The sequence below is a fragment of the Hibiscus syriacus genome, unplaced genomic scaffold (genome assembly GCF_006381635.1).
Source record: "Hibiscus syriacus cultivar Baekdansim isolate YM2019G1 unplaced genomic scaffold, ASM638163v2 tig00113156_pilon, whole genome shotgun sequence".
Lineage (NCBI taxonomy): Eukaryota > Viridiplantae > Streptophyta > Magnoliopsida > Malvales > Malvaceae > Hibiscus > Hibiscus syriacus.
Window position 1 is genome coordinate 547241 of NW_024063446.1, and position 27135 is coordinate 574375.

General features: G+C 35.7%; 2 protein-coding genes, 1 non-coding gene and 4 pseudogenes across 5 annotated transcripts; 3 read left to right on the forward strand and 4 right to left on the reverse strand.

The window, feature by feature from the left end:
• The first annotated feature begins 308 nt into the window (after nt 1-308).
• Nucleotides 309-3365, forward strand: LOC120185951 (annotated as a pseudogene).
• LOC120186023 (oligopeptide transporter 6-like) lies at nt 3147-5871 on the reverse strand. Its single transcript, XM_039190085.1, is given in 7 exon segments — nt 3147-3838; nt 3937-4119; nt 4204-4462; nt 4537-4561; nt 4564-5105; nt 5167-5264; nt 5377-5871. Coding segments are annotated over 7 exon segments (2202 nt in total). The 5' UTR covers nt 5857-5871; the 3' UTR covers nt 3147-3223.
• Nucleotides 3161-26923, forward strand: LOC120186024 (annotated as a pseudogene).
• LOC120185952 lies at nt 13684-14619 on the reverse strand (annotated as a pseudogene).
• LOC120186025 (protein yippee-like At4g27745) lies at nt 17723-19343 on the forward strand. Of its 3 annotated transcripts, none has more exons than XM_039190087.1 (3): nt 17723-17825; nt 18187-18317; nt 18886-19343. In XM_039190087.1, the coding sequence occupies exons 2-3, from the start codon at nt 18225-18227 to the stop codon at nt 19111-19113; spliced, it is 321 nt and encodes a 106-aa protein (XP_039046018.1). In that variant the 5' UTR covers nt 17723-17825; nt 18187-18224; the 3' UTR covers nt 19114-19343. The 3 variants fall into 3 exon arrangements, with proteins under 3 accessions (XP_039046018.1, XP_039046019.1, XP_039046017.1); XM_039190088.1 differs by lacking the exon at nt 17723-17825 and adding an exon at nt 17932-18059; XM_039190086.1 differs by lacking the exon at nt 17723-17825 and having other exon boundaries at nt 18066-18317.
• Nucleotides 20436-20508, reverse strand: TRNAR-UCU. Its single transcript has one exon. It is a non-coding gene; the product is annotated as a tRNA-Arg (tRNA).
• Nucleotides 21686-23044, reverse strand: LOC120185953 (annotated as a pseudogene).
• Nucleotides 26924-27135: the final 212 nt, after the last annotated feature.

Genomic DNA, 27135 nt, shown 5'->3' on the forward strand with positions numbered 1-27135 from the left:
TAGAAAAAACCTAAAAGCTAAAACGATGATGTATTTTGACTTTGTATCAATGATTTGAACATTTACTTTTATTTATTTATTTATCAATTTGACAAATAAACATTTAAAAATGGTCACTATTTGAATTTAAGACCTCTAATAATAAATTAGTGATCAATTAATTAATAAATATGACATTACGTTTCAACGTAATTAAAATAATGACATTTTGTCCCATCACTATTTCTAACCCTTCTTAAGGGAATTTCAAAACTAAAAAAATTGAAATATAATGACTAAACCCGGAATTTGTCAACAGTAAGTGACTCATGGTAGAATTCGACCAAAAAAGTCAGCTTTGGAAAACTCAAAAAAAAAAATTGGCATCAATTGGGGCCCACCACAACAATACAAAAGAAAACATCAGTCTCACTCTTTCAAGCAAAGCAAGGCCTTAGCTTGAAGATCAACCCTTTGTGCTCGCCTAAGATTTCAAGCCTTTCAATAATTTCGAATCACAATCACCAACCCAAACAGTAACGCTGGAACCATCTTCTCAACCCCCAGATAACCTAATCTCACCCACCACACCACCGCTGCCTCCGCCGCCAGCCCCGCCACCTACAAAACCCAATCAGTTTCTGTCTTTGATATCCAGCAGACCCTCCCTCCGCGTGACTTCAGAGTTCGACAGCGACAGCCGAGTGTTCTTCCACAAGGTGTCGTGTAAGCTGTTCGACGACCTTGCTAAGCTTAAACTCTTCTTCGTCAACAACGTCAAACGTGAGATCTCGGAGCCTCTCTTGGCCTTAACTTCGAAGCACTTGTCGATTCACTATGACCCTGAAGAACAAAATGCCCTCAGGTCCTAAGTTGCATTTCAAAGCTGCTCACGATGTCAAGGTTTACCCTTTTTTCTCATGTTTCTGCTAATCGTAGTTCGTGCTAATGTTAATGAAAATATATAAAATCGAAAGCTTGGGATTATCATTTGACACTATTTGTTTGCCCCTGAATTGCTCTGCATGTAAGATTTGAAAATTTTGGTGAGAGTCGTTAGGATGCAGCTACAAAGAGGGAATTTTTTGTATAACCACAGGTATCCTGCGTTGGTCTCATTAATCCGAATAGGGTACTGCATAGGTCTATTATGTGAAATGGGAAATTTAAATTTACTATTGCCCAACACTCTTAACATGATGTTAAGTGAGTGCTAAATGAATATTTCTTTGATGCCATACATATGCTATTCCTTAAATACCTCTTGTTCTTTTTTCTCAGGATAAACGAGGTGAGGTCGCGATGATTGCAAACCTTGCTGATCCTGGTTATGCTGTTGAACTATCATCTCCTGTTCCATATGTTGGTTTGGTCAGTACTATTTATCTGTGGTGTCTTATTAGTGAAAATCATTCACTTATAATTACAGGAAGATTCCAATCTTGCTGCTTACGGGTGATAGTATGGTTGCAATTTGAGCTGTCTTTTCCTTTTGCTATTTGTTGTGTTTTTTGTCACTGCGTTTCATTAAAAAAGTATTTGGCAATTCATTTTCAGCTATTGTTTTGGGTACTCAATTGTAAGATGTATGTGGCATCATACTGTTATTATCTGTATGCATAACTCGACACCGGATGACCGGATTGATGATAGTGCCCTTGCATTTTTATGCTTATGGATTATCACCTTTTGATTTGCTTCTTTTCCAATTTAATATGCTTAAACATGTCCGCATAGCCCTTTTACATTCTAATTGCCTCCGTTACTATCGTGTTCTTTTAGCGTAAAGCAACAATCAGATTCCCCACGGGTGAAGTTGCGCTTGAGGAGAAAGAAGAAGAGGAAGTGCCAAGGAAATTGTTGATAAATGGAATTCTTAAAGGTCCAATTTTGAACGGGGTCGGTGCTGCCTATTACACAGACAAAGAACTGAAATTAAGATGCTCGTATAAGGTGACTTTTCCGTCAGCTTTATAAGCTACTGTGGTTTGTATGGGAGTTCCACTGGCATATTTCTTGTTGAATAATTTGGATGGCTCATTGTTCAACATTATGGATGCCTGATTTTCCGGCTTTTGACATTTCCTTTTCGTAGTGGTTTTGATGGTTTTTGAATTGCAGGATGGAGCACCGTCATTTATTCCTAGCATTTCACTGCCGTTGAATGCTGTATAATTTGCATTCAAGAGACGTTTCACTCCATCTGATAAGTTGAAGTTAGAACTCCCTCCACATTGTCAATATTGGAATCTCATGGAATTACATGTTCTTATCGGCTATTGACATGTATCTTTTTCTGGACATGAATTATTTTTCTTGCAATATCTATTTCTATTTTATCTGCAGCTATTGGTACAATTTCGATTCGAACAGTTGGAGTGCCGTCTACAAGCACACGTACGACAAAGACTTCAAATTCAAAGCTGGCTATGATTCAGAGGTCTACACTATGGATAAGTTCTCGTATTGGCACCAACTTTCTTGCTTTCTTCTTGCTGAACTATATGGTCCTTATATGGAAGGTTAGCATTGTATGCTTGAGACTTCGATGATGTTCGTTTCAGGTCGGAGAAGAAAATGGAAAGGCAAAGACGGCTCCAATGAAAATGGAAGTCCAGTTCATGCTCCAGGTACCTCAAAATGACATTAAATCATCGGCGTTAATGTTTCGTGTAAAAAAGAGGTGGGATATAGTGTAGTCTCGTACACATTTTATAAACGGTGTGGTTTTAGAACCTTTATAACAATGATTCTAATTGCTATATAGTGACAATATTGCATCACTTGGTTGATGAAGTTACTCTTTAATTTATATTTATTTGTCTCTCAAACTCTTTTTTCTTTTTCGGAATTAAGGTTAGCAAAACTCGACTCGAAAAAAATGATCTTTTTTTTTAATTATTGGAATCAACTTGAAATTTTACTCTGGATTTTGAGTTCAAGTCGAGTCGAGTTTGAATAGTAAAATTTGAACAAAAGAAACTGAAAATTATAACGGTATCATTTTGGTCTTTAACTAAGTGATGATTTTTTTTTTTGCGTTTTATTCACCGATTTCATTGTTTTTATAATTACTCATCCGTTTTAAATATATTCTCTGCCAAATTTGAATCACATATTGTCAATCACTTTAAAATACCTTTAAAATCTTACATGAAAGAACAGAGTTGACAATATAAGCTTGTGTTTAAACATTGGTAATTGTCAGAAGAATACAAAAGATATACGAGTTCTAACACAAATATTAGGTAACAGGACAGCCATCAGCAATTACGCCTTTTGCAGTTGGACAAGCAGCAAGGGGACACCCTTCTCCATTATTGCCCCACCATTGGAGGCCAATGTCCTTTGATTGTAGTGCAAGAAACAACAAGATCGTCATAAAAGCAGTTCCGGCATCGAGACCACCCGAGAGGACATAATTGTAGCGTTTCCACCACTCCGGTCTGTATTTGTAAAGAACATATCCGAAAAGGAAGGCCATAATCAGCCAACTTGTGAAGTTTACTGCAGTAGCCGGAGGCATCATAGACGTTGCACCCAATAGGACCGGCATGTGGATGAGGCGAATCCATTCTTTATCTGGAAATGCCTTGTGCGCCATCCATACTAGGAGAGGAGCTAGTGCTCCCCCAAGAAAGAACCAATTGATGTTCCCGTACTCACCTTCCGTTCCGAATATTCTGTGAGGTCCAACTAGCCCCCATATAACGGATGCATCGAAGAACACGTTGTCCATCGGACAAGTCCATGGACTGTCAGGTGGCAACAAGGAGGTATCACAAAGATTGGGAATTTCTTCCATAAGCCACCATGCAGTTATGGTGTACACAAAGACTGAAACAATTGTTCCTACCACCTGCAAATGCCAACTCGTTAGATATCAAACGATATAGGTTTACATCCGACCCTTTCCGAGAAAACTGTGATTTTAGGGATTGTAGACAGAGGACTGACCTGTGCTGTGAACATCGATCGAGGAGGAATCTTCATGTAATGGCCGAGTTTGAAGTCCGAAACAAAGGTTAGAGCTTGAGCCATGCTTATGTATCCATACACCTTGAAGCACATATTAGCAACAGGGTGCTCTGGGTACATATATCCGATCACATATTCAGTAATAATGTTCAAACCTGGAGCCTACATATGCACGAAAAAGCCCCCAAAAATCGACATCAGAAGCCATGGAAATCAAGTCTTAGTGCAGATATAGTTTTCCTTTACCTGATTTGTGGTAGCAGCAATGATACCAATAGGAAGGGTGAAGAAGAAAGCAATGGCACAAGCTAATAACACACCCCACCAGGGCAACTGGAGCGTTTCGTTATAGTATTCGCAAATGAATAGTATAAGGGCAAGATTCAACACGAGGATTGCAACAAACCACCACGTAGGAACGAGTTTGTACTTCTTCATAAGCTTTGTGTGAATGTCCATCTTCTTATTACCTAGAAATGCACTTTTGGTCTGCTGCCATAGGTTTCTACATATAGCAAGGGAAAAATGAGAAAATAGACATTACTTTTGAAGTCGTATTACTTTGTTAGTAGGGTTTACCTTCCATCAAACAGTAGGACATGGAAATTGTTGCAGTTAGGGTAGCAAAACCGATGCCGTAGGTCATGGCAAAGAAAGTGCTGAGATGTACACGCCCGTCTCGCCCATAAGCCTCCTTGTCTAGATGAAACATGGGATCGACGATGCTCAATATGTCGTACAATTCACCGTTTGACTTGAAAAGTTTACTAGAATAAATGGGGAAGTTTTTGGCTTTGTAGACATCAAACCAATACGAGAGTGGTGTCATGACGTACATCACAAGGAAGAAACCAACCGCAATATTGGCAGTAGCAAACCATGGACTAGCGAGTGGACTCCCTAGGTAAGAGGAAATCGTAGCCCAGTCGAGACCGAACGAACCAATTCCAAGTCCTTTCAACCCCGAGCCGAGTTGTTGGACCAAAACCGACTTGGGTGCCAACCAGCAAACCCAGGAGAATGAAGTCAGTGTACTGAAAAGATATCCAGGGAGAACATAGTAGGCAAAGCTGCAGATCAAGACCAGCAGAAAGAATTGATTCAGAGTTGTTCCGCCTTTCGGCCGCTTCTCTTTCTCGTGCAAAGCCCTGCAGTAATAACAATCGATTCGATAAGGAGACAGATGCACTAATTAATGAAAATGAATACCTGAACAAGGAGACCATAACCAGGTTACTAGGCCACCACATTTCCCCTGGCTCAACCAAATATTTCCTGAAAATCCCGGCCCAACCGAACCCCAAAACCTATAATTAAACAACAAGAGCAACTTCATCATATTGAATACATACAATGTTCATCATCGAAATTCAGAAGATTCAAGGTGCAAGAATTAAGAAAAAAAGAAGAAGAAAAAACCTGGGTTGTCATCATAACAAGGAGGGCAGGGATAAATGTAAGATTCCTCTTATAGTAGAGCTTAACAGCACTCAAAATATGAGTGGCATAAACAGTTCCAGCGCCAGAGTTGGCAAAGATAGTAATCAAAACGTGCTCCTTCATATTGAATGGACCAGGGTTCATGGTGAACTCCCATCGTGTGTTCTCGAAGAACAGGCGACGAGGCAGCGTTCTCGCCATCAAATGGCCGAGGGGCACGACGGCAATCATGGCGGAGATGGAAGTAATCGACAAGGGCATCGTCCTGTACCAAAAGAACTGGTTGACAAACGAGAGAACAACACAGGAACCGAGACCGAGAACCCACATCCGGAATGTGACGGCAGGCAAAGTCGGATCGTCGGTTTTGGGAACCGTGATTTCAACTTGTTTTACAGGGCAGCATTCTTCTTCAATCTTGTCCAGCTCCATAGCTTCCATCTCGGATACCTCTCCCATGATGCTCTTGCTCTCTTTGCTAACCTAACACACGTATATTAACAGACATATATCAAATAAGAATGCAGGAAAACTGGGAGTGTGGCAATGGTGGGTCAGGGATCTTTGAAAAGAAAAATAAAAAGATTCATACTTTGGGATACTTGTGAGTTGCCATCAAATCAGGTACACACACATAATGTGAATGTGAAAAAGGAAAAAATTAGCAGAAACTGAGGAACACAAATGCAATTGACTACAAGTAGTTTCACAAATATCTTGGTTAGGCTTTATTTAAAAGGATTTTCCATTTTCACAGGGATGCAACCGGAGAATGCGGGACAGGTTGGTTTTTGTAGATATGAAAAGGTTGAAAGTCAAATAGGCCTAATGACATTTTGGCGCTCCCATTTTTTCATTATAGTCATTTTAGTCCTTCAATTTTTTTTTACACTCCTTCTGAACTTTATGTTTTATTCAAATTAACTTAAATGTGACCAATACTGTTATTTGTTTCTATCGAAATGTTAACATCGCCTATTCTGTTGTTTCAACTTGACATTAAAATATTTGAAAATAAAAATAACAATATATATAATTTGTCCTTACTAAAATGTTAATACCAGTTCTTTCTTAACCAATTTTAATATTGTTTGAATTTTCTCATGATCCATAGGAGGAAAAAATAATGGATATTAGTATTTTAATAAGTAGAAAATATCATAGTTGTTAAGACACATTTGGGTCAACGACAAAAAAGCAAAAGCTCAAGGATAAAAATTAAAACAATAAAATTAATAAAATCAAGGGATCAAAAAGTCATTATACCAAAGTAAAAGTACAATTCAAAAATGCAATTATTAAAATAGGAGTAATGAGAAGAGAAAAGAAAAATATGACTGAAAAAGACGAGTAAAGTATTGGGGGGGGGGGGGTTCTTATTATGGAAATGCTAAACAATTCAGAAATGTAGTTATTAAACAGTACTCGTTATTTTAAACATTGCATGTGCTTCGGCTCCTTGCTTAAATGGATTACTTTTAATTAAATATTAAAACTTGAACCCACATTCAACGTCCAAGTTCAAGTTGAGGTTTCTACCTCAATTAACCGATCAAAGGATCAGGAATCTTTTACGTTTTCTAAAAGATTAAGCATTTGGGGAATTAATTCCTAAAATCAATCATGGTTGTGTAAACCCAACCCAACCCAACCCAACACGCCCTTCCCCCACTCCCTTGTTTGATACCGACACCTCCATTCCCTCGACGTATTCTTGCATCGATATGCACACACGCGTGCCGCGGCTTAAACGGCGGCGTTTCGGTATCAGCCAGACGGCCACATCAGCATTCGTCACTAAAACCATGCCCCTTCTTCTTCTTCTTCTTCTTCTTCTTCTTCTTCTTCTTCTTCTTCTTCTTCTTCTTCTTCTTCTTCTCTCCATCCGTTCTACGGGGTTGGAAGTTGACAAATCTGAGATTGTATCTTATCCATTCGATTGTGGTCCCCCCCACTTGCCCATTCTTTGACCATCATTTTAGCCTTTAGATCGAGTGGGAAAAGACTCGGTACCTTTAATGGTTTGACTGACCCAACTAGATTTTTATCAAACATGAAATATACATATTTGTTTTGGTGATCGAAATTAAAAATTTAATCACTAACCTTCACTGCCCAAACCACGTAAGTTTGACAAACACTATTTAGAAGGTTGAATTGCCCTTCTTATAAAATAAAATATTTATAAGATTATTTATTAAAAATGATAATACAGTCATTTCGAAAGTTAGCAATTTAATGATTAAATTGTAATAAATTACTAAAATAATTATTGGAATATATAATATTTTAAATTCCAGTGATTGCAGTGTACAAAATCAAAATAAAAATGATTAAACTTATAATTTACTTCTAAAGTCATTTCCTGAATTTGCATTTAATCTTTTTTTTTACTTTACTGATCCCAATGTTTACAAGCTGTCACGGATGGACAAGACTGTATTAAACAATAATAAATATTTGACTAAAAGGGTAGACTTTTAATATAGCAATTATTGATTTTCTGGAAGTGTTACAAACGCAAGTAAAACTATAATCCGAAGACAATCCACGTACGATTTACGCAGTCAGAGTCAAGTTCATGGACACCGATTTGATTAAGTTTTTTTTCCCACACTATCTAAATTCTAATATCAAGTTGCAAGTTACACTCTTCTCGATCACAGCCTATTAATGATGTTACGCCCTACCATCTTCATAATAGACAAAATAAACAATAGATAGCTGATATCTTCAATCTTATCCGCACTAATCATCTTTAAACTTGTCGGAATTTATTACTATTTTAACATTGCAGAGGAATACTTTTGTAATATTTGAAAGATCGCTGACTAAAAAGATTATTTTTATATGGTCCAGTGACCTCTGGTGTATTTTACTTATAAATCTATTTGCGGAATCTAGCAACACGTGTTAAAAGCAACATCCAAGGGACAAAGGGTGTTTTTCTTTCTTCTCAACCGCTTCGAGAAACAAGAATAAAACAAGAAAGTTGCCTATGGGTGACTTGGGATCTCAACCATATGATAATAGTCAAATGATCTCACAAATCGACTTTTGTTGACTACCTCTGCCATCTTCTAGATTTCTGATAAAATTTCCACATACCTAAAGATAAAGACTTCACTGGTACATATCCAACAAGGGATCATTTCAGTTCATATCATATCAGCATGTACTCGTGCAACCAGCGAAAATATAGAATGTGAAGGAATCGTCCAGGGTTATGTCTCTATACTCTTGTCTAGATATGGATCACACACGGATGTTGAACACAAGTAATTCGAGAGAGAGAGAGAGAGAGAATGAAGATTTAGAACATAGGATCAGAAAACTATGATGCTAAAGCTCGGTTCAAGTAGCATGCATAATTGAATACAGACCTAAAAGTCACAGGTTAATTCGGATAACTGCGTATTAGCTCAAATGGTATGCATATTAGGTATACTCCTGGAAGTTACGGGCTCATATGACATGCCTATTAGTCTCCTCTATAAAGCATTAAAGGTGGCTCCACAAGAAAAACACCAAAAGATACCATTATTCAGCGTGAATGCATTTAATTCTATACAACATCACATGCAGCTAGAACCCCACATTGATTTTGCACCTCTGTATTCACATACAAGCACCTGCGGTCTAGGATATTCCACTTTCTCATTACTAAAACACCTATTCTCGTGTTTTCTTAACTGCATATGAAGTCTGTGTAGCAGAAACCTAAAAAACAACATTCAAGTGGGTGGTTTAGTAGCAGAACTTGAGTTGTTGTCATACCTAAGTACACTGACGATCTTCACCAAGCATACTAATTAAAGTCATATATGCGCCCACTAACAGCATCAAGGTGGATGATATATTTTCTTAAGAGGCAACAGATTAAGAAGCAGGAACATATATTGCCATAAAATTATTGCAACCGAATATGACGTAACCAATTTTCGTCCGAGTACGAATTTTCTTGACGGGAAAGTATGTAAATGAATAAATGATTTTTTAAGGAAAAGTTTTGAAGTCGTAATTGACCTTTTTTGTTTATGTACCTCAAAATCACATTTTAAATTTTTTTTTTAAGAAAACATCAGTTAAAAGATAAATTGATATGCATATAATCAAAAATTCATTTTTTTAGTAATAAAAAGAGATTCAAGGTCGGTTACTTTTGGGGGAAAGTTTAGCACCCACAACGGCCAAAATTAGTACATGTTAATTATAAATTGTCTCTAATAATAGAATTTAAAGAATTCGAGTATGAATTTAATTTATAATCCTATTATTTCAAATTTAATCAGATAATTCTAAGGAAAAACATAACTAAAGTAAATATATATTTTTATAAATAAAGAATTTATTTATTTAAAAATATCAGAAAATGACATCTAGTTACTTTAAGATAGTTTATTTCTTAATATTAAAAAATAAATAAATAAAATATGATAATTATTCCTAAGAAAATAATATTAAAATAATTTGAATAAAACTAAATATATATATATATTATAAGTAGGGCATTTATTTATTTAAAAATATCAGAAAATGACATCTAGTTATTTTAAGACAATCCATTTCTTAATATTAATTTTTTTAAAGTATATATATGACTAAAATAAAATAAAAATTAAAGTACTAAATTTAATATTGAAACATAAAGGGAAATAATAAAAATAAAATTACAATTACAATTAAACAATGACCAAAATAAAGAAATTAAAACTATAGCATCATATTCATAAATTAAATAATAACAAAATTAATTAATGACTAAAATAAAATAAAATAAAATAAAAATTAACATGTCAAAATCGAAATAAAATAAAGAAAGAATATCGGTGACTAAAATAGAAAAACGCATAAACTAGAATGATTTATGGGTGATTAACCCACGAAATAGTGACTTAAATGTAAGAATAAGCTAAAAATACTGGGACCTTAACATGATTTACCCCAAAAGAATAAATTAACCCTCAGTGATCAAAATGCAAAATACAGCAAAAATATGGGGGTTTAAACGTGATTTAACCTTAAAACAGTGGCTGAAATGTAAAAATGCAGATAAAACAAGAGGTCCTATAGATAATTTACTCAAAACTAAAAAAATATATCCTAATATATTGATCTAGAAAAAAACCTAAATTTAAAACCTAAAAAAATCTAAACCTTCCTTCCCTTTCCCGCTCATCTCTTCTCCACTCTACACAACGGCGGCCGAAACACACAAAGGCTTAAAGCCTTTTCAACGTCGGCCACCTCCATGGTGGCCGCTCCTACTCCAACCGACGACTCCTTCAACCGAGGAAGGCTGGAACACTTCTTAAACGAGCCTAAACCCAAGGCTTATCTCCCTTTTCATCTCTTACTCTCTTCCTTTCATGTGACCGATGCCCCTAAAAAGTTCGGCCACCGCGGAAGCTCACCTCCCGACGCTATACCTGACTTCTACGGCGACGTGATACCCGAAACCCCAAGGTAAAAATCCTATATTTTCCCCTTGTATTTGCTGTTAGATTTTGAATATATATGTATATAAAGCTGAAAAATAAACGAAAAACCAAATAGAAGAGAACCTTTGCTGTGTTTTTATTTCTAATCCTCCGTTTTGTATCTGCTGTTTTTTTTATTTGAAAGGCTCTGCCCCCCTTACAATAAGATTTGTATGAGTTATATTTTAACCCATTTATATGTTTAAAACAAAAATGATGATTGTTGTTTGTTTTGCTTGTGAGTTGTAACTGGGACGTGGAGGGACAGCTGGTGGAGCTGGGCTGCTGGTAGCTGCTGTGTGGAGCGAGAAACCAGCTGTCGTTGGTGGAAGCTGCTGCTGGAATGTGAAGTTGCTGGTAGGTGCTAATTGGAGCAGGGAATCATCTGGATCAAGGTAAAAATGGTGATTACAGAATAGTAGTAATTTTGGTACAGAAAAACTAGCGTTATACACGACTAAACCTTCAAAAGATAAGAACACGGTAATATGTTTACTCGGAACATCTAAACAGATTCAAATCCGAAAATAAATAATCACATCAACACTAACTGCTCACCTTATGCCATGCCAAGAAGCTTGAAATGCTGCAGGAGTACTTCAGGACAAAGTCCACACTTACATTCACAATGAGAACTCCGAATCGCAACGTATTATTTCTTGCACTACTACTCACACACACCACCTACTGGTAAGAAGTAAGAACTCTGATTTTCTGGTGGATGGGAAAAGAAAATAATTCATACTTCATAAATAAGAGCAGGAAAGTTTCTTGTTTCATTTTATTTATTTTATTCGTTCATTCTTTTTATTCAGACTTCAGAGGGAGAGATGGGAACCGAACTGCGGAATAATTTTGGGAAAAATGAATATACATGACAGTTTTTCACTGCACAACCATAGTCAAATATGTCCAAACCAAGACTCAATTGCAAACATTAACATGTATGGAAGAGTTCGATGAAATGCATATGAAGTCGTTTCAAATAATTCAACCAAATACAGTTTGCTACTTTCTAGGAGAAAAAGAAACACTTAAAAAACATCTAGCGATTATCCTGGATTTAAAAGGTTCGTCCTAATGAAAGCGACCGCACAAAGACTGGTGGAATTCTCAAAAGCGCAAGGCTTCCATACCATTCGTCATTATCAAAACGTCCCAAATTCGATCAAATCCTACAGAAAAGTGTTGTTCCACGATTAAACGTCATCAACCGTTTACGCCGGAGTTTTTTACAATACCTAATGGCCATGAATAGTAAAAGGTTGACTGGATATGCGTCAATCAGCTGCGTATCACACAATTCAGCGCTTGCCACGATGCCCGCCACCTGACCTTGCACCAGGGTAGCGAGCAAATTGCAACCTTAGTTTGACCGATTCATGGTCATTCTCATCAAATATATAACCTGCAAAATCCAGCTTAACTATTTACACCGTACAACTTACCTCGCTTCAAAAGTGTGAAGAGGGATTTATAACCCAACACGATAAGGCGCGAACATTAGTTCAATGAACAAATTCCACAAATAAAGGTTTACTTTCTCAGAATCCTAAATATGACACAATAATCCACCACATATTCCATGTATCAAAGAATTTAAACAACGAAACAAGACTTGGAAAGACAAGCTAGATTTCAAAAGGCTAACCGCCACGCTTTTATTTGTACCTAAAATAGCTGAGAAAACTGTGAAATATCCTGCATTAAATCGTTTTCTTTACCTGATTAATTTTATGAGATGATCTTGACATGGAAATGGGGAAAGGTACATGGAAATGGGGAAAGGTAAGATGAGCCCAGTAACAAATGAATATTATGTTAGCAAGACCACACAAAGTAAAGTGCACAAAATGCAAATAGTGGGTGTTGCAGTTAGTCCATGCAACCAGTTGAGAATCTAACGCAGAAGAATCTACTTCAGCTGGTACAAGAATGACTATCAGTTAAGCTTTTGGACTGGTGAAGCGTAAAGCTTTTGGACTGGTAAGGAATGGAGTTTTGGAAGATCGAACTAATGAAGGGGGAAGTCTACTTGATTTTATTGCAAATTTCAATCATTGTATCTGGTCGTATCGAATGGCATGAAGAAATACAATGTCAATGCAGAATGAACAAAAACATCCTTCCAAAAATCCATGAACACATTGCCGAGCGGAACGTGAGGACATTATCTATGCTTAACTTGCTGTTATATAAAGTCTATATTGAAAATTTTCATTGAAATCACATGCTGTTGAAAATAAATGCTGATGAATTATGACTTATTTGACCTTAGGAAGCTCAAGGGGTTAGGTTGTATCTTTTAATTTTAACCAGAGAAAAACCAGAGAACACCCAAAACTGGATGAAAAAGGAAAACCTAAGATGGTACTGGAATGAGGGTGGCTAAGATGTTTTGTTTAAACTGTCCCTTCGTAGCATGTATATAGTTGATTTTATAGATTTAACCAGTCTTTCTTTGCAAATTAAAGTTATGAAACAAGCAGACACAAGCAAGTTAGCAAAACCTGAATAACTGATCCAACTGGAATTTTTATATTAAGCCTAACCATCTAATTGAATCCGAAGCAGTCAAGCAACCCTTCCTTTGGAAAGAATTCCTTTCCCTAAACCTCACCGGGAAGAAAATATTGGACAAGGGAAAAGGGAGAAAAAGAGGGAGGAAGCAGAATAAAACAGGTTGTTATCCGAAGGTGGGTCTTCCATAGGTCACATTATCATGCTTGCACTTATTCTGTGTTTTGCTAGTGCATATGTGGTGATTGGGTGCGTCAGTGCCTTCATTTACAGTAATATCAAATAATATCCGTGAAATGTGAACATTTTGATCGGCAAAATACAGGAGACCAGAAAATCCTTGTCAGGCTAACCTTGTAAAGCACCCATGGACGTGGCAGCATGAGAAGGGCTTGCAAAATCAACAAAACAAAGTTTTATTGGATCTCCTCTGAGCTGCACAAATCATGAATTATCAATGTTCTTTATATTTACTCTGAAGTCAAGACAAATATAAATAAATAAACTTACATATTTAGGTTCTTTGGTTACAAGTCTCGCTTCCTTGTACCCAACAAACGGGCGAAAATATCTGTCAACCGAGATGAAGGAATAAAACGGAAGGGGAAAATTGAAAAAGTAAAATGCCAAAGTGGAAACTATTGCTAATCAGGATACGGGAAACTTCTCGGTGTGTACAATCTGAAGGCAAACCCTCCACGTAGAGAGTGCTGGATGCATCAGAAGGAAGGGAAGGTTCAGGTCTTACACTTTCAAATCCAATAGTAATATATTTTATTGTTGGTCCATCAACACCACCAATACCCACCATACGGGATCATCAACAGAACGGCGAGGCATTCCCCCGCTCATTGGTCTTGCAGAGAGACTCCCGCTAAATGATGACAGTTGCTGGAAGGATGCTTCTATTTAGTAGCTCTACTTATAAAATAATGGAGTGAATAAAAACTTGAACCCTAATCAACACACACGCAAAAAGAAACTACTAGTTCAATACCGTGTCACGAACATAACGATCATAAGATGATCCAATGGAGTCACTATCGCTGGTTATCCGCACTACTCCTCTATCGCCGTCCCGAGAATAATAACTAGAAAGCTCATGGCCCCCAGAGATAACTACGAGATTAAGCACACACTTGAGCAAGCAAACAACCAATAAAGAGATAAGATGGGATGGGAAGGAGGACATACTAATCCTATCTAAAGACAAAAAGCTCATTGACGAATTAAGAACAAAAAACCACAGCACATAAAACTATGAATATGTGAATGCTACTTCTCTTTCTTATTCACCAAAACCAGAGTGCTGAACTCCTCAAACTTTTGATGGTTACAATTAGAGCAAACTGGTGAATCCGCCAAAAGGATACTAAGAATCATAAAAGAAGTAATAAAGTTGCAAAAATTACCAACATGAATGGTTTAAGTACAAAGCATACCAAGTAAGCCGTTAATCGAATCATCACGTGACATTTTGATATCCAAAGATAGGTCACAATAAATGTTCTATGTCCCGTACAATTTATGAATTATATTTTTATCAATACTTTTTGAAACACATTATATGATTTATGAGTGAAACTGATATATTTTGACCTAAATTATAATTAGTGATTAAGTTGAATTTTATTATTATTCTAGTGGTTACAGACTACTTAATAATTAGGTTTATTTAAGAATAATTTCATAAAAAATCTTGGTGACCAAACATTTGACTCTTTAAATAATAGAGACTATGTCTTAACCTTTAGGATAATTATAATAAAAAATTTATTTTGGAGATCTCTGTAACTTTTGGAATTTGTGTTGCATGGATAATTTTGCAAGGATATATCGGATTTTAGTATTTATATCGAGTTTTGGGTTATATGTGATATATTATATTTGTATTATTCATATTCTCTATGTTTATTGTGGATTGTTGTTCATCCCGCTCTCGTGTCGATGATCTCTTCTCTAAGAATTACATAGTTAGTCCCTATAACCTTTGATTTCTGTGAATCTGACCAAATTTGACCCAAGATGATGATGTTTTTATCAATGATTTGGTTTGATTTGATTAACTGGCCAAATCTGGGAAAGCTTATATGTTCCAACACGCGATGAACGTGGTGTTGGGTCCGAAATACGACAAGCAGTTGATGACGGGTCGGTTCAGCATCGCTGATATATTCTGCAGCAAGTGCAGTGAAGAACTGGGATGGAAATATGTTGAAGCTTATGACATGAAGAACAGGTTCAAGGAAGGCAAATTCATCCTCCAGGAAATTAAGATGTTCCGGCAATACTACATTACTGGGTTTCAATTATGTCTGAAATGTACTATATCTATGTGTAGTTTTAGTATCATGATGTCATTAAAATAAATTTACTCGTTTAAATTAAAATGCCATATCTATGTAAAATATTAATATTTGACCTTCTACCTTTCTTGTGATTTAAACCATTCCCTGCCTACCATTGATATTGTCCCTCTTATCTTCATAACCCAAATTTTGGAGATTTTTTTTAAGGCAAACTACACATTTAATACCTAAATTATCAGTTTTAGTTTATTTTAGTACCTAAACTTTAGTTTTATTAAAAACATACTCAATGCTTAGTTTTTGTTTTGTTTTAGTACCCAAAAACTTAATGTGTTTAGTACCTAAACTATCAGTTTTATTCCGTTTTAGTATCTAAACTTTCAATTTTTTCCGAAACATAACGTTAAATTTTGAACGGAGTATTAAAATGAAACAAAAATTAAATTTTAGGTATAGTTTTTAAAAATTAAATTTTAGGTATAGTTTTTAAAAATTAAATTTTAGGTATAGTTTTAAAAAATTGAAAGTTTAGATACTAAAACAGACCAAAACTGATTGTTTAGGTATTAAACACATAATTTACCCTATTTTTTAAATATATATTTTAGATCGAAATTGTACTTCAATTTTAAATTTTTATCAAACTCGTAAAGTGATCTCAATGGTTAGTGAGGGTGTAGTTATTCTTAGAGATATTGGATTTAAGGAGTTGCATTTGCAAGATGTCTACATTATTAACAATTAAGAAATTTTGAACAAATACTATTTTATAATTATTCAAGACTATTCTTTTGATTTATCTAAATATTTTTAAAGATTAAAAATTAAACTATAATATGTTATATTAAAATTTATTGTTTTAGCTTCTATTTATAAACTTTGTAAAATGATGAGTTTAAAATACTTTTAAAAAAATAATACTAGACTAGCTTAAAAGAAATCAATTTCAGAAACATGATTAAATGGTTGGTTTATGTACAGTATAGGGACTAAGAAAAAGATAAAAAAATATAGAGTATAGGGATTGACCAAGGGAGAAATGACGAGAGGGAAATGTAAATTTCCTCGAAACAACAGCCTTAACGTCACGCGCCATTCTGTCTCGTCCCAACATCACGAAGGATGTTTAAGCTTAGCAAGAAGCGGACTCTAGGGGTTCATTCGCTTAAAATCGAATTGAATTGAAATATCCTTAATCGATTTTTTTAACTTTTAATTGATCCGAATTTTTTTATGAAAGTATTAATTGAGCCGAATAAATTTCGATTAATTTTTAAATTAATTAAATTTTTTAGAATTTTCGAATTTAATATTTTTTAATTAAAAAAACAATTTACAATATCTAATTAATTTGATTCAAACATTATATTAAAATAAGATATTTGTATCTATTAAAAACAGTTTACAATATCAATTTACTACACTACATTTTTGCTTATGCAGAGTTATGCTCCACACTTTCACTTGGGGCAGAAAGCCAAAAATTTTGAACCCCACACGCCACACCCTCTCTCGTTATCTCCTAAAACATAGCATGTACGTGAGTGTTACATTTAGCCATACGCCCTTTTTCACATGGAAAAAAAACATAGCTTTAGCAGAACAAGCACATCAGGAACGTGCACATATCTTACACAAATCAAGGTAAAAAAATTGATAACCGATGAGCAATTAAAAGAAATGGGGATAACATATTATGAGATGAAAAAAATATTAATAAATATTTAAGAGTTAATTCGATTAATTCAGTTAATTAATCAATTTCGAATCGAATTAATTGTTAACCGAATTTAAAAAAATTTCTTAACCGTTAATTAATCAAACTAATTCAATTCGATCGATTAACTAAACTAATTCGATTCGATCGATTAATCGGATTAATTCGAAAATTTAAACACCCCTCGCGGATTCCATTTCAAACGACAATGCATTCTACCCATAGCCAGTTAGGCGCGTGTGAAACCCTATTATCTCCACACCTCCTTTTTCTTCGACAAGAAACAACAGTGTCTGAGGAAAGAAAAAACGGATAAAATATATCAAAATCAAAATCATCTCTTTTAAAAAGAGCCCCAATCTTCCCATTAGGTGAAGCCAAGCTTTCACCCTCAGGAATCAGGTCAGTGATGATAAGAAACTATGTTAATCCCTCTCTCACAAGACTCTTACGTCGAAATATTTCTTTCTGTAGTTTATTCATGTTATTAATAACATCTTCCCCGTCCTTTTCACACACCCATTTGTTTAATCAAAATGTATGGAATCTCTGTAATCCACTTTGGCTTACTATTGCACGCAACTACTTATTTTTTATTTTTATCAATCTATTATTGCAGCGTTTTGGGTGAAAGAGGTTCATCTTCTTTCCTGCTCTTTCTTTTTCACTGGGGTTTCCCCTTTTCTTTTGCTGGAAATTGGTTTAGTTTCTTCCTGCTCGTGATTTTGATTTTGGTTTTCGTTTTTGTTCCCTTTTGTCTTAGTGTCACCCTTGGTGTTTAAGCTTTAAAGTTGCTGATCAATGGCGGGATCATTGGGTCCACGATTGTACAGCTGCTCAAATTGTCGAAACCGTGTTTCTCTCCACGATGATATAATTTCCAAGTGTTTCCAGGTAGAGCTTTAAAAAAATGGCTGAAATTCTGTTTTCAAATGGTTGGATTTGAGCTAGGTTTTCTCTGCATTTCGCCGAGGGTTTTCGGACCCCTCGACGATCCCGATATTCCCGTGTGCTTTGTATCCCATTTTGTCGAAACCCTCAACATATATGATCATTATTAGATTATAAAGAACGCATACACAGTTAAGGACCTATGTTATCTGAATTTGAGTGAGTTTCGAATCTAGGCACTTACATGTTTTGATCATATCTCGTATTAATGTTTGAATATGTGTTGAACAGGAGTCAAGTTAACATGTGCTTGAACATGGGTTGTTACCTGTTTATGTTATGTTACTCGAATTTGGATGTGTGTCTAATACGAGTATGCGTGTCTGATAGGTTTTCGAACACGAGAACTTTGAGAAAAATGAACAGTCCGATTTGCATAGCATGTTGTATATCCATGAATGGAATTAAACATTGCAGAAATTCAAATTAGTTTCATATTTGATCAATCCAAAGGATCTTAGGGGACTTTTGTCCCACATTCTTTTTTTCTCCATGATTTTGTTCCTTATAGGGAAGAAATGGCCGAGCGTTTTTGTTCTCGCACGCAATGAACATAACCACAGGACCGAAAGAAGACAGGAATCTCTTAACCGGTCTCCACACCGTGGCCGATATTTACTGCACCGATTGCCATCAGGTTTTAGGTTGGAAATACGAGCGAGCTTACGAGGCCTCGCAAAAGTACAAGGAAGGGAGGTTCATACTCGAGAAGGCGAAGATCGTTAAGGAGGATTGGTAACGCCCGGCGCCGTTTTAAGGTCCTGATCCCATTCATTCCCGTGTCTGATGCAATTGTTATCTATGCTCAGACGTTCATCTTGTACAGAAAAACGCGTCGCCTCATTCGGAAATTTGTTATTGTTTCGAACATTGCATTCTTAACATGCACTAAAACATCTGGAGGATGTACGACAGATTGATAATTCCCGTGTTCATAAGGTATTGTTAATTTATTGTCCATGACATTCCATTGTGTAGTACCTGTGATTAAAATGTTGTTTTCTTTTGCAAGAATCTGAGACATTTCTCCTTTGTTGAAGCTTTAGGAGAAGAAAATCTTATGGGTCAAATTCATCTATTAGTCCATATATTATGTGAAAGATGTGGGTTTGGTCTATATACTCTAGTTTGGTCATTTTAGCATTATTATGTGGTCTTTTTAGTCTAAATAAAACTCATGTACATCTTGATGACGATGTTGTTCGAATCTAAGTCATAAAGCTATATCTTAATGGCTAATAGAGATTGTCTCTTGTTTGAGAAATGTCATAAGTTGAGTGCCTAATTAGACTTGTGTACCAATTTCTCGACGTAGTCCAACATGTCAATGTTAGGCAGTTGTTGAACTTCGTTAGGAGAATTTGGTGCATACATAAATAGGGTAGATACGATGGACCATTAGCATTTTGCAATTTATAATATAGTTCAATGTATTCAACACCACGGCATTATAAGAATGAAGTTAATCCAAGAATCTTATCAACCTTTTTCGGGGTTTGCTTCGATTATCTTCTTAAATCATTTTCTTAATCGGATCAAATGAAATATTTTACGACAAGAAATCACGAAAATCGGAAAAGTGTTCGTTGTATAACAACACCGTTGTATAGAAATCTATTAATCCAAAAGGCCAGAATCGGTTTTCAATTCTCAATCAAAGCATCGTTAAAACTGTCCGAGGAAACGAGTTTCTTAGCGTCGTTTTATCGAACAAGACGTCTGCATCATCCAAACAACCAAACTTCAAGTACAATTGGAGCAACATGATATCCACGAACTCTTGCCCGAAAAATATTTAAATTGTCATCGAGAGTTTTTCAGCATGTGATAGTGAGGTGACTCGAACTCGATACTGAGTCCGACAAGAAAAGGAGTCGGGCATAAAAAATGAAGTACACAACCAGTGGGACTCGAACCCACAATCGCCTTTTCCATTAGGCCATGGGTGCTTGATGCTCAACAATCATGGATGAAAAATAATAACGAAACGACTTAAAAGAGAAAAAAAAAATTGTTATCATGAGTTAACTCGAGACTGATTCTGGCCAAAAAATGTGTACACACACCCAGTGGGACTCGAACCCACAATCGCTTGATTAGAAGTCAAGCGCCTTATCCATTAGGCCATGGGTGCTTCTTGATGAGGAACTCTACAATTTCGTCCAATATTATTATAAATACAATTGAACGAGATTATATTAAGTTAATTAAATTTTTAGTATCTTGTTTGTTCGTTTATTTTTGCAAGTGTTCATTTAGGATTCGTTTAGTATTCACTAACATGCTCATTTAATGTTTAAAACAATGAAATAACATTAAGCTTTTCAGGTTTCATACTAAAGTTCACCTTATGTTCAATTTAGTATCTAGCTTCATCAACATTAAAAATTTTAGAAAAATAAAAGAAAAAGGAGAACAAGATAAATGAGTCGATAAATAAACTTTTTCATGAACATAAACAAATCAAATACACCTCTATTCGTTTTTATTCATTTATTACATTAATATAAAAAATTATTCATATCCGTTTATTTTATTTAATAAATAAACATAAACGAATCAAATAGCACCTTCAGAGTTATGAAATGTAATATTACTTTCAACATTATCAAATGGCACCCTCCGTTCGTTTTCATCGAACGCTCTGTTAGCCACCTCCTTCCCTCAGTTTCTATGGTTGGGGGAATCAAGATTAACCATCGATACGTGAAATCCAACCCTCGGAAAGTCGAAAATGCTACTTGGATGCTAACAGTACGTTTTATAATCTTTATATTACTATGATCCAATTGGGTCTGTAATAATCTTCCTAGTATAAGCCTTAACCGACGTATGTTTTCGCTGCTGTTTGTCAGGTATTCAATTGTTATGGTCAGTATTTCTGCTTACACTTTGAAGGAGCTAAAGCTGAGGGTTACAGGAAGGACATGGAAGGCAGAACAAAATCCAGATGCTGTTATGTGCATACCAAACTAATGTAAGCGTGCAATAAGAATATCGTCTTCCCCAACCTTCTTTTTGCATTAAGAAAAATGATGTTTTGATTCATAATGGAAAGCACATTAGCAAGTTTCTAAACATTATTAATTACATTCACGTCATAGTTTTCAATGATAAGTCTCAACTGATTCCCTCTGATCCTTTCCAGTAATAATTGGAAATTATACGGACTCAAAAAGCAGATTTCTTCTTTGATCCTCAAATTACAGAGACAAGCAGATAAAACTGAGCTCATAAATGAACATAAAAGATTCCTCCAAAATATAGAGCTATTACCTGCCATCTTTCGCAATATCAGTTTTAGAATTTCATCAGAATTGCTGCTTTGCATCAACAGCATTGGAATCTGCAACAGACTCCATAACAGTAGTTTCCTCGGTAGGCCCTTCACTCTCATCTTCTGGCACTTCACCTTGAGAGGAAGAGTCAATTGTGTTTTCGGACGCCAAAGATGACTCGGGTTCACCTTATTTTTTCCCAAATAACTTTGATGGAAGTAAAGATGCGACTGCAGCTTTGGCACTTCTCTTGGCTGCTTCTGCAGCTTCAAATTTCCCTCCCTACATTTCTTAACAACTCTCTAACAAATTCTTGCAACTCATCATTAAAATCAGAGCTTTCCTCATCCAACATCTCATCAACCATCGTCAGCACATCATCCAACTTCCCACATCACTAAGTGCTTTCATCATGAACTTATAGCTGGCGTCATCCATCTTAAGCTTCTTCACCATTGTATATAAAACGATTTTGCCTCATGCACCTTCCCCGCTTTAATCAATTCATCGACCAACCTATTATAAACAGCCAAGTTTGGCCTCAAACCCGCCTCCACCATCTTCCTAAAATATGAAGCCCCATCATCAATCCTATTCACTTTAAAGCGAGCATATATCAACAGAACATAAGTATACTCATCCGGGCTAACACCCTCAACCCCCATTCCACCATATAGCTCCTCAGCTTCAACCAACAATCCATTTTGGCACAGCTGATCAATCAAATTGTTAAACGACAAGGTATCCGGACGACGCCTATAATCTAGCATTGACCTGAAAACATCCATGGCTTCCTTAAACTTACCTTCGGTGCAATATACATCGACAATCACATTAAAGCTTCCCAAATTCACAGCTAATCTCCTAGGAGGATTATGCTCATTTTTCATCCTATCAAACAACCTTAAAGCCTCATCAAACTTCTCGTTCTTACTTAATGCGTCAAGAACATAGTTATAAGCAACAGCACTCATCTTAACCATCGAATTCTCTCCACAAGCTTCTTCATAACACTCCATAGCTTCTTTCTCCATTCCCTTCCTGAAATACCCGTTCATTAAGCTCCCATAAATGACCCCAACTTTCAAAACCCCATCTTTATTTTCTTTTAACTCCTCAAAAGCTTAAAAATCCCATCTGAATCCCGGTTCTTTGCACAACCGAACATTAAAAAACTATAAACAATGGGATCAGGAGCTGTGCCCAGAAAAAAGCCAAATCGGTCGACCCCTTTCACAAGCCCTTTTCGATAAAAAGTTAGTCCGGCCAAACCACGATTGTCCGAATCCGGGGCAGGGTTTTCTCATCTGAGCTGCACTGGAGCATCCCCCCTTGAAAGAGAATATTGCCATTGCACAAGCCGATGGTTTTCAATGTTTCGGAAGCCAACATCTGTAATGGTCCCTCCTCTGTCTGTCGATTCAGCTTTTTTATATCCTTTCCTAGAAACAATGACTTGTCGATATAAGGAAAAATTATTGATAAATCATTTCGTCGAACACCTTACCTTCATAATTGGATTCCTATCAAAGGCTATCGGAATATTTATAACCGTGGATAGAAAACTTGCAAAAATACTGTATTTTCCTGGTGATTTTCAATTTGGATGTTTCGAAAATTAAAGTTTATTGGGATTTTTTTTATTGTGCGGTTGGTTGAACTATATGTCATTGTCTTGAGAGGGTATGGGGTTTATTCTCGTTAATGTACCATTCAATGTCAATTAGTTCTTCAAGACTCTCCGACTCTGTAATTCCATTATGAACTTAGAGTATAAAGACTAAATCTACCAGTTAATCATCATAAATGGACTAATAAAAGAATTTTACCAATAAATTGAAACACCAGGCATGGAATCCAAAACCAGGCCAGTCCTATACTTCAAAGCACAAAGTGAACGAAACAAACAACGTCAATCTTTTCATGTACGGTTAACATGCATTGTATTATGAGAATAATCGATCCCTTCAATCCAACTCCTTTTAGTGCAAAACTTTTAACTTCTGACCCTTGAGATTTATAATTTTTTCTCGAGAAGACCCCATTTTGAGGCTTACATCCAAATGGAAAAAGAATCCAAGAAAGTGGAATGGAGTTTTGTGCCATGTATAGGAGAGATGGTTAAGATGCAAAAGGGTTCTCAAGTCCTCCATTCGCAATGGCAATAGGGATTCTATATAATTTTGACACAACAGAGACTTTCAATCCTCTCAATCTTAGAGTTAGATGCTGCAGTTGGCTAATACAATGTGCGGATTTTTTTCAACTTTAATTCTGAGTTCAAGTATCATGAATGTCAAAAATGTAAGTTTCAATGTCAATTGATTATATTATCTTGAACGGATAATACTTTATACTTACCTTATATTAATAATAAAAAAAAAACTAAAACATTAGTGACGGTTTATCCTTTTTAACGTTAAAAAATTGTTAATTATGATGATAAGAGATTTAAATATCATACTCATAAAATTTTAATTCACAGGATTTAATTACTATTTCATAATTATAGGTACTTGATTAAACGATAGATTAATATATTTAAGTGGTGTATAAGATTATTATGCGAACGACTCTCACAGTTCAATTCTATTTTCTAAAATTCACATAGTTGAAATTAATTAAAATAATTGTATCCCTATCTCATTAAATCAACTATTATTTAATATTTAATCATTATCTTTTGTTATTATATGTTATCTAATTCTTTTTATGGGCTAAACCAAAGTATGAATTTCACAATCATATATGGATACTACCGTTTACTTTATTAGTAAAACTTATCTTCATTAAACAAATAATTAACAATTTTTATTCTAAACTCTAATTGACATTTGATGTTACCTTCTCGAGGAAAGGACAAAATTAGGTAGGAAATTTTTAAAAAATCATTTTATTTATCATTAATATATAATTTCATATATCAACCATGAATTAAATAAATTCAAACACATGACACTAACTTAACATGTTTCTTGCTTTTTTAAATGATTTTGCATAATTTTTGGCATAAATATGTTGCTTTTAAAAAAATATATATATATTAAAAATGAAAGTTAATTTTTTAAAATAATTATTTTAGTAATAATATTGTGTAAAAATAATAAAATAATTATTAATGAAATAATTAAATATTAATTCCCACTATGTTAAATAAATAGTCAGCGTGATTAGGAACAGTGGGGACAGTCTACAGAGCTTTATGTCTTTTACGGTTTGTCCAATTAGTGTTTGCATCGCCTTTTGTTTTGTTTTCAGCTAGCTGAATAGTAACACTGATTCTCGCACTCCTATCAGTTCTCATTCAAACCCCAAAGCTTCTCTCTTTCTTGAGTTTTTTTGATGCTTTGTTTGGGTCTGTTTTCTGTGAAAAAGGGTGAAATTTCATTAAGAAAAGTTGTGTTCTTTCTGTGAAAAGATCGAGGGAAGTGTGTTTTGTTTGGTTGAAAAGAAAAATGTATGCAGACACAGGGCTGTTTTCCCCTTGCATGCACAACTTTGCTGCTCAAGATTTTCAGCAGCTTGGAGATTACTGTAAAACCCAGAAACCCAATGATCCAATGGTATTGAATATCTCAAAATCTGTGGCTCCGGTTTCTTTCTTGCCTTTAGTTTCCTTGATCTTTGCTTCCGTGTTAACTTTGTGATTCATGCTTTTCTGGGTTCTCCTGAAAAGGGAGAAAGTGGGGGACTTGGTTTGCTTTATTCTCTTGAAACACTTTATCATTAACCAAACAAAACAAGGCTGAAATGGAAAGGGAAATTGAAAGTAATCTTTACATGCTGGAAGCTGGAAAAGGGAAAGAAAAAAAAAGCAAACACAAAGAATAACCTGGGAATATATTTGGAAAACCATGTCATGAACTTCAAATCGATTCTGTAAACAATCGGACGCAGATGTTCGAGCTCAAATTTTCGAATTATAGTTTAACTTGCATGATGCATGTATTGATATTAAGAACTTTGAACTGAATTCGTTTCAATGAGCAAAAGATGTTTTTTATCTGTTCATGAGGCTTGTTTCTTAATATTTGTTTTTGTGCCTAAAGTAGAACAACCTGATTCCGACCTCGAAGATATCAGAGTATTATATGGGAGGAGATGGTGATCTGTTCAAGAATCCACAGCCGATCATCGAAGAATCGGCTCTAGACCTTGATCACATGACTGCTGCCATGCCGTTAATCTCGTGCAATGAAGACGTCATTACTTCACAAGAACTTAAGGCTGCCGATATCGAATTGTTTCAAAATGAGCAGCTTTTGGAGGTTTTATACGAGTGCGAGAAGGATCTGATAGCACAAGCTGCGATCGGAACACCTCTGGTAGAGGGCCTTGACATCAAGGTTCCCGGATGAAAATGAAATGTTCTCTGATGTAGAATTCTCGAAAAGTGTCAGCTCTATGGATTGGATGCAGGGGGCTGCGATCGAGTCGAATTTTCTCGATTTCCCTGGAATTGATTTTGATTCCGTTTACGGGATGAGGAGAGCATTCAGTGAAGGAGATATAAAGGTTAGCTTTCCTGTTGGTGTTTGTGTGAAATACCATTCCCTTTATTAAAAGTAATCCAATTCTAGGCTCGATTTATTCAGTCGATGAACCGAACTTTAGATCGTAAAGACGATCTCTTTGTTATTCAATCATTCAATCGACCACCGACCATGTATTTTCCTTGACAATATGTAGCTACCGAGGAACTTAGATGTTGGTGGCCATTTCCACAGGATGGGGTGGGTCATTGATGATACCGCGTTTTTATGACAGGCACTTGGCAATGGTAATGTGAGTGTCGTCCGTTCTCCAGTCGAGCCGCCGTTGATATTCAGTAGCTGTTCTACAGAAGATCGAAGAGAAAAGCTCTCGAGATACAGGAATAAGAAGACAAGAGGAACTTTGGAAGGAAAATCAAGGTAAAAAAGAGCACATATTCAGTTCCATTATTAACTCAGGACTCATGATATTCGACTTGTAACCTTTTGTCATACCTCTGCACCCGAACTCATGCTATGATGGTTTCCTTTCCCCAGTATGCTTGCCGGAAGGCTCTTGCCAACAGTCAACCAAGGATCCGCGGGAGGTTCGCAAGGACGGAAGAATCCGACAACTGCAAGAGACAATGACTCTTGGATGACTCGAATGAAATTACCTAGCGAAGCAGGAATGTAGTAGGTAGGACCAGTAAGGCAATTAAGGTAGGATCATTAGATGAAAGTAAATGGATGGTCAAATTCAGATTGCATTTAGTATAGTGTCTGCTCAAATATAATGGCAAAGTAGAAATATGTTCTTGTTCATATATATATATATGCGCGCGCGCAATAATCATGGACCATTTCTAGTTAAAGTTGATATTGAAGAATACATATAATCCTTGTTTCAATTCGGAGGTTCAGATACAAATATGTTTGAGTTCGGACATAGATCGATAAAGTAACCAATCAAATGGGTCTGGTTTGGTTTGCTTTGGTCTGATCATTTCT

What these genes read in the sequence shown, in the direction of transcription:
- LOC120186025 (XM_039190087.1), top strand. Translation starts at nt 18,225, where the DNA reads ATGGCGGGATCATTGGGTCCACGATTGTACAGCTGCTCAAATTGTCGA. An exon ending in TAATTTCCAAGTGTTTCCAG is followed by an intron (nt 18,318 to 18,885) that starts GTAGAGCTTTAA and finishes TGTTCCTTATAG; the next exon opens with GGAAGAAATGGCCGAGCGTT.